The sequence below is a fragment of the Brassica napus genome, chromosome A9 (genome assembly GCF_020379485.1).
Source record: "Brassica napus cultivar Da-Ae chromosome A9, Da-Ae, whole genome shotgun sequence".
Classification (NCBI taxonomy): domain Eukaryota; kingdom Viridiplantae; phylum Streptophyta; class Magnoliopsida; order Brassicales; family Brassicaceae; genus Brassica; species Brassica napus.
The window spans coordinates 19,786,010-19,794,414 of record NC_063442.1 but is presented as its reverse complement, the minus strand read 5'-3'; the positions used below and the strand labels follow the sequence as shown (position 1 = coordinate 19,794,414).

The following is an 8,405-nucleotide window of genomic DNA, read 5'->3' as shown; positions in this document are numbered from 1 at the left end:
ACCGGTGGTGAGAAATCCGAGCGTATCGCCTTCGTAATCGCCTCTGGAGAGAAACGGCGCTAGGGTTTTGGCAAGTTGTGAAAAAGTGGAAAAAATGTATTTATAGTCCGGTAAATGATCCAGTTAGGTTTAAAATTACATTGGTAAAATAAGGGATTCGGTCCAATATGGACGACTTCCCTGGAAGTCGTCCATCTAAAATTATTCACCAGACGACTTCCATGGAAGTTGTCTAGCCCCTAAACATAACCCCTAAACTAAATTAACTAACTAAACACTTCATAAAATCAAAATAAACTTAAAAAGTGTTTACTATACACACAAATAATCACATGTAGGTAAATTTTTAATTTTTCAAAAAAAACATTTAAGCCATCCAAAATCTAACCCTAAGAATACATACAATACTACAACATATGTTACCAAACCCTACACCAAAGAATACCATGATTCACAACTTACACTCATCTATGTTGAAAACAATTCCATTTTGTTATATTTTAATTTATATCACATAAAACTGTTTATAATCACATAATTTTAATTTTTCTCTTATCAAAATATTTTTTACATAATTTTATAAATCATTTTTATGATTAACTATATCAAAAGACTTCCCTGGAAATCGTCTAGAAGACTTATAGTATCTCAGAAGATTCAGACGACTTTTTGGGGCTATTTTCGTAAAAATGAATTCTGTTTTTTTTTTGTTAGGTCACAAAGGACTGGCTATAATTTCACAAGGATTTTTGTTTGGATTTTTTGTTATTTTAGGTCATTTTTGGCAAATTCTCCATATATCTATGTTAATATCATTTAAATTTAATTATAGACCATATAAAATAAAAGGTGTTTGTTTGGATTAATACAATTTATTTTTGTGTTCACATCAATTTGATAATATACGTAATAGTTGTTAAATTTTTATATTTATTATTTCATAATATGTAAAATAATTTATAATATGTAAAAATAATTTATATATAATATTAGAGAGAGAGAGAGAGAGAGAGAGAGAGAGAGAGAGAGAGAGAGAGAGAGAGAGAGAGAGAGAGAGAGAGAGAGAGAGAGAGAGAGAGAGAGAGAGAGAGAGAGAGAGAGAGAGAGAGAGAGAGAGAGAGAGAGAGAGCTCTCGAGAGAGAGAGAGAGAGAGAGAGAGAGAGAGAGAGAGAGAGAGAGAGAGAGAGAGAGAGATGGGCAAGGAGGTCCATTGTTGGCTCTTCTCGACTTCTTTTGTCTTCCGTTGAGATTTTTGTAGACTATTTTGTAAAATGTTGAGTTTTGTTTGATTTTAAGAAAGTTGTTTCGTAAGAACTCCATTGTTTTGTTACGAAGTTGTTTCATAGAACTTTTCCAAAGTTAGATTTACGAAAGATGTTGCATACAACGTTGTCGATAAGTAAGACAATCATGTTAATTCCTTTTATCGATGTTTTCAGAATAATTCTTGTTTGCGCATAAATTGTTTTGGTATATTTTCATGGAAGAGTCATATGAATTTATTCTGATGTATCTTCAATTAAATCTGCGGCGTATACAAAATTAATTTTTCAAATTTTTTGGATTGGTTAAGTAGACGATATATTTTTCTATGTTTAAGAGATTTTAGGTGTTGATATCGCTAGGAGATTTGACCTCAACAGTTAGTCCCAATATGAGAATTACATGTAATTTTGATAAGGTAACGATATGTGTTTAGGTGGGATCAATCACTAGGTATCACTTTTGAGTCTCGGTAGTCTCAGGCGTGGTTTCTTGCAAGGCCGAAGCTTGTGATTCAGATGCCCTTGACCTGATTTAGGCGTGATAGTACAGATCAACGATGGTGTGGACCATTCTTCGACTTCAAAATATGCATGCATTCTTCATTCCAACCAATTGTCACTTTTCAAGAACTCTCTAAATTTTTTTCTCTTACTCTAGCTGAAAACTTGTTTTAATGTTGCCGAATAAGTTGAATCGAAGGGTTACAAGAGATTCTTCACGCCTTGGTCGTGAGTCTTGATATGTGTCGAATGATCTGGTTATTGATCATGTATTTCTTGAAAATTGTAGCGATGTGATTGACAAAGAAGAGAACGGAGGTCCTTGCTCTGATTCCGAGGAGATTGTGGCCTACAGGGAAGAAAATCATTGTGACTCCTCCTCCGTTTATGTCAGTTCCGAGACTAAAATATGTTGGTTATTTCATGAAGGGATGAAGCAGAAGTACACCTCAATTCCTGAAAACGATTTGGGACTTTTTATTTGTTCAGGAAGACAATGTTTTCCATATTCCATGGCCAGAGGATTGTGCCAACGACCCCCTCCGGTTATTTTACATGTTCCAAAGCATATTTTATTCTTCGTTACACGTGGTTTCCAATTTCCCGCATTTATTATCCGCTTCTTCTTGAGAGTCCAGAACCTCGAGTTTGGACAGCTGTCTCCTCGCAGGTTACATCATCTCAATGGAATAGTGGTTTGATATTACGAGTGCAATATTGAGATAGGCGTATTGCACCTTCAGATTTTTTTGAGCATAAACAAGTTGTCGGAGTCGTTTTTATATTCTCTCAGGCATTGAAATTTAATGATAATAATCAAGGGGTTTCCTTCCGATGATAAACATTGGAAGACAATTTTTCCTTAACGTGCACGAGGATAGTAAACTCTGTCGCAGAGGGGTATTTTGATCAACATGACTCCGTGGCTATCCGTTCTTGATTCTCAGCAAGCCTGGATCTAACTGGCAGGTCGATCAACTTTGGTATTTCCATTCCGTACACAGAAACTCTGTACTCAGTGAATCAAGGAAGGGTGCTAGAGAGTTGTTAGGGCATCAGCATCGGTGCATCTAATGACGTATCTTAACAAATAAGAGGCAAAAAAATAAATACAAATTAAGGTAATAATAATGGGACGTTAACAAAATTAGAACTTTTGTTACGCGTCCTTGGGTAGCACGTGTCAAGAGATGATAGGAAGACTGAAGGGGTAGAGGTAGAGGACGTATCGAGCATTCTCGACTTCATTCTTCTCGTCTCCTCTCTCTCTCTCTCTTTCTTCAATCTCGACGGGGAATTCAGTCTCGCAATCTCGCAAGAAAAAATCGACACCGAGCTCTCGTTAAATCGCCATCCTATCCGCCGAATCTAATCTACCGCTGGTACGTGTTCTTCTCTGATCTCCCCGTTGCGATTTTCCCAGATTTAATCACCGATCTTTCTTTTTTTTTGGTTTGTGGGTTTGATTCGATCTTGCATGCTTGGGTATTGTAGTGGGATAATCGAAATCTGTGACGATTCTCAACGTCTCCCACTTCTCTCTCACATCGAAACCTTCTCCTCCGAAACCAGGTGTGTCTTCGTTCTCTCTACTCTGTTTGCTTGTTGTATGCTTAATAGGAAGTGGAATTGACTGATTCATTGTCTTATTAGTGAGTTAATTGACTGATTTGTGAATTCGTTGGAGTAAAAGTTTTCTTCGGATTCGTATGGTTGTTAATTAAACTTGAGTTGTTTTTGTGTTAATCGATTCCTTTAGTAGAGTTGTTAAGAATGGGTTGGTACTTTTCTTGACTTGTTATGTAAATTAAACATGTTTTCTTTTGTTTAATCCATGAGTTGTTTATGTGTTCTTTAGGACAAAGAATGGTTTCGTTATAAAGTTTAGATTTTTAAACTTGAGTTGTTCATCGTTTGCTTTACAATGAGAAAATGAGTTCTGTGAATATAAAGAAAGGATCTTTTTGCCTTAGATCGTTGGGTATGTAAACGTTTTAATGAGGTTAAAGGTTTTAAAAAATAGTAAAAGCATTGGTATGTGTTGATGTGTGATCCAAAATTGAAGTGAATTGTGGTGAAGGACTGCTTACATAGCTGTAGTTGTGTGAAGTGTTATTTGGGTATAGCTTTGTAGTTGTGTGTAGAGTTATTACTTGAATGCTGTAAGAGGAACTTGAATGCTTTGTAGTTGAGTGAACTGTTAGGAGGAATTTAATGAGGATTTCTATTTATGTGAGATGGTTAAAGTTTTCGTTACTATGGTTCGCGCTTTAAAAATGGTTTGGTGTTTTAGTTTGTTTGGTCGTAGTCTAGACAAGTATAATCTGTTTGTTTGTGGCTATATGATTGGATCTTGTTTGTTTCTAACCGCAATGTGTGTAGTAAATAATTTGGCAATATAATTTAGTTACTTGATTGCTTTTTTTGGTTGCTATGAGTGTAGTAACTGATGATTAGACCCTGGTAGTTTATGTTTAGGTCATTACTGACCGTCCTTAACTTTCTCAACTATTTAACAACCACCTTCTTTCACTCTTGTTTTCTAAATCAAACTAGTCTCCGGTTTCTATCGGGTCTCTCTTATATAATCTCTTTTGTTGTAGTCGTTATGGATTCAAGGAATCCATTGAATCCATATGGTCAGTCCCCTAGTTTAGTCGGCCTCCTTAACAGTCAGAACTATCCTTATGAAAGTTACCAAGCGGGTGTCCACTTTGGAGAATCACAACAGTCATCAGAGATCCCTCCTTTTAGTTCACAAGAAACCGAGACACCAGTGGGCTCTAATAAGGAGAGAAAGAAGTGGACACCAGCTGATGACGAGGTTATAATCAGCGCTTGGATAAACACGTCTAAGGACCCGGTTGTAGGAAATTCACAGAAGCTAGGGACTTTCTGGTCCCGAGTTGGTGAATATTATGCTGCATCTCCACATGCAGTACAGAGTGGTGACCCAAGAGAGCATCTCAATATAAAGCAGAGGTGGCACAAGATTAACGATTTCACTAACAAGTTCTGTGCTGCATATGCAGCAGCAGAGAGACAGATCACCTCTGGTCAAAGTGAGAACGATGTTCTCAAGGTCGCGCACGACATCTACTTCGCTGATCACAAGAAGAAATTTACTCTAGAGCATGTGTGGTGTCTTCTGAGGTTTGAACAAAAGTGGCTAAGCCTCAACACTCCTAAACCGAGTGGTGCTTCTAAACGAAAAGGTTGTGAGACTCCTTGTCAGAGTACAAACACGACTGCTGCTGATGATGATGTCCGGCCTGAAGGTATAAAGGCGGCTAAGGCTAAAAGGAACACGGGTAAAGGAAAGTCAGTGGCTGAGTATGCAACAATTATGGATATGAAGAGGGAAGATTGGGAGATGAAGAAGGATGATTTGGATAGGAAGGAGAGACTATCAAAGCTCGCTATTCTAGACACTCTCTTAGCCAAAACAGAACCACTGAATGTGGCTGAAGAAGTTGTCAAGAATAAGCTACTAAACCTGTTGTTCTGAGAAATAGTTCTTCGCTTGTTTTTAAAAATGCTTGGTGTTTGCTTTTCTGCTTTTTTTTTTTTAATATATGTCTCTGTTTTATTAATGTATGTGTTGAAGATCAATGTATGTCTGTTTGTTCTCTGGTTGCAATCTTGGTATAAATGCTTTGTGTTTGTTCCCTGGTTTGTATTTCTATTCTCATCGTTCATTCACCTTGGCCATCTAATTGTTTTTGCAGGTTTAGTATCTATGGGAAGGTACAGCTACAGCCAACCTTCAAGCTCGGATCCGTATGGTGACAGGGCTGACAGTGGGTACAGCGAGACGAAGGAGTTAATCCGTCGTGACCAAGCTGAAATAAGCTTGAATTATGGTGAAGTGGCTCAGTATCCTCCGCAACCCGAGGTGGAGTTCGGTTTGCCACAGACTTGTTACTGTGGTGGTGAACCACGTTTAGCAACATCAAGATCAAGCACCGATCCAGGGAGACTGTACTACACATGCGACCACGTTGATGATGGCGATTGCCATGTATGGAAGTGGTGGGACGTCGCCGTGATGGAGGAGATGAAGGCGAGGGAAAACCAGCTATTTCTATTAGAGGAAAAGGTAGATAATCTTAACTTAATGTCTGACCTTGAGACAGAGGAGAAGGTAGTTAGACTAGAGAAGTTAGTTGAGCAGAAGCTAGTTAGACTAGAGAAGTTAGTTGAGGAGAAATTAGTTAAGAAGAAATCTAGTGTTATCGGTGGGGTTGAAGTAGTTGTTGGTGTAATGCTCATAGTTTTAGTTGTAATAGGTGTGTTGATCGCCTTTAAGTGATGCAAGACGATGGTTGCGAGACTTGGCTATGTTCTGTAATGTCGTATTATCATTATCAACTTTCCTCTACGTGTTATCAGCTTTGTAATTCTTTGTAAGAGCAAAAATGCTATTTTATCAATGCTATTTTGTAACTCGTGTTATAGTACTATTGAATCAATGCTATTTTGTTTCTTTCCTCTACAAATCCCGTGAACTTTATAAAACCCCATACCCGTGACCTTTATAAAACCCCTTACCCGTGAATTATAATCCAAAACATCATTAAAATCCAAAACATCACTCATACCCGTGAATCCACCCCGTGTATAATTTGAAAAGAAACACAACACGGGAAGACATATGCTTCTCTATAAATATGAGAATGGTTCGATCATTATACATATACTCATTTCAATTCTCTAAAGCAATTTCATCTACTCATTTCAATACTAGAATTTTTTTCCCCTAAAAATGGCATCTTCATCTCATTACCATTACCACAAAAATGATGACAATGATGATGAATTTGAATCTGTCTTTGAAGATTTATTAGAAATCCCTGATAGTATTCTGGAACCGAAAGAGCGGAAAGAACGTATATTTATCGAGAGAGACCGGGAAAAAGGCCATCGAAAGCTCTGGAATGATTATTTTTCGGAAACTCCAACATATCCGCCCAATATATTCCGGTGACGGTTTCGAATGAGTAAGCCGTTGTTCATGCGTATTGTCCACCGTCTCTCTACGGAAGTTCACTATTTTGCTCCTACAGAAGATGCACTTGGAAGGTCAAGTCTATCACCGATCCAAAAATGCACGGTAGCAATTCGTCAATTAGCATATGGTGGTGGGGGCGATACGGTAGACGAATATGTTTGACTTGGTGAAACAACAGCTAGGAATTGCTTGCACCAATTTACTGCCGCAATTATCGACTTGTTTGGCGATGAATACCTAGGACGTCCAACACCGGAGGATCTTGAAAGACTACTACATAAGGGAGAACAACGTGGATTTCCCGGGATGATTGGAAGCATCGACTGTATGCACTGGGAGTGGAAGAATTGCCCCACCGCTGGCATGGTATGTATTCACGAGGAACCGATAAACCAACGATTGTCCTCGAGGCCGTAGCTTCTTATGACCTCTGGATATGACATGCATTTTTTGGAGCTCCAGGTACTATGAACGATCTAAATATTCTTGATCGATCACCTGTTTTTGATGACATTATTAACGGAGTAGCTCCGGAAGTCAACTTCCATGTTAACGGAAGGGAGTACAATTTGGCCTACTATCTCACTGATGGTATTTATCCAGAATGGGCGACATTTATTCGATCTATCCGACTACCACAGGGTCCAAAACATTCACTATTTGCTACAGCCCAAGAATCAGTCCGAAAAGACGTTGAGCGTGCCTTTGGAGTCCAACAAGCTAGATTTTCCGTTATTAAAAATCCATCTAGTTTATGGAAAAAATCGAAGATAGCTAATATTATGAGAGCATGTATCATACTCCATAATATGATTGTCGAAGATGAACGACGTACAGACGATCAAGATGAGAAGTTTCAAGATCAGGATGTTTCATTTTGCGTTAAGATGCCTACAGAGATTTTTAGTTCACTTGATCATCGAGCAAGAGTTCGGGGTAGACCAGTCCATCAACAATTGAAACATGATTTGATCGAACATATATGGGGTAGACCAGTCCATCAACTTCGTAATTTTTTTTTCAACTTTGTAATTTTTTTTTTCTACTTTGTAATTTTTTTTTCAACTTTTTAATGTTCATATGTTTAATGTTATTTGTTTTATTATAAAATCCTACCAAACAATTTACAAAAAAAAACAAAATTTAATATTTTGCTAAGAACCTACCAAAACTTTTACCAATAATCTTTACTTTTACTCATGTATCTTACCAAAATCTCTTAACCTAATTATATTATTAAAGTAATACTAAGATATGCAATTGCATATCTAGCAATGCTGATGCCCTTAGACACTAAAAAAACACAATGTCATTAACTATCTACCCCAAACTTGAATAACATTGTCCGCAGGGTTATACAGTCTGAGATTGGCAAAGGAAATAAATAAACTGGAAAGATTTAACAAGGAAAATCGGGTAAATTCAATGCTGATTCAAGGCTTGTATTCCTCGATAAATTGAAATAAAAATACGAAAATTAGTAAAAATGATATTAAAATAAAAATAAAAATTACTAATGGTTTTCTTCTCATTCATCACTTTTTATATTCTTTAGCTTGACGTTTTGGAGTTATGGGCTCCTTTGGAGGCAAATGAAAACTTGTTAGAAAACAAGTCTCAACATCTTT

The 8,405-nt window shown here is 37.3% G+C and overlaps 1 protein-coding gene across 1 annotated transcript; it reads left to right on the top strand.

The window, feature by feature from the left end:
• Positions 1-2,825: 2,825 nt before the first annotated feature.
• LOC125578371 (glutathione S-transferase T3-like) lies at positions 2,826-5,487 on the top strand. Its single transcript, XM_048740893.1, has 3 exons — positions 2,826-3,148; positions 3,261-3,338; positions 4,370-5,487. The coding sequence occupies exon 3, from the start codon at positions 4,375-4,377 to the stop codon at positions 5,272-5,274; it is 900 nt and encodes a 299-aa protein (XP_048596850.1). The 5' UTR covers positions 2,826-3,148; positions 3,261-3,338; positions 4,370-4,374; the 3' UTR covers positions 5,275-5,487.
• Positions 5,488-8,405: the final 2,918 nt, after the last annotated feature.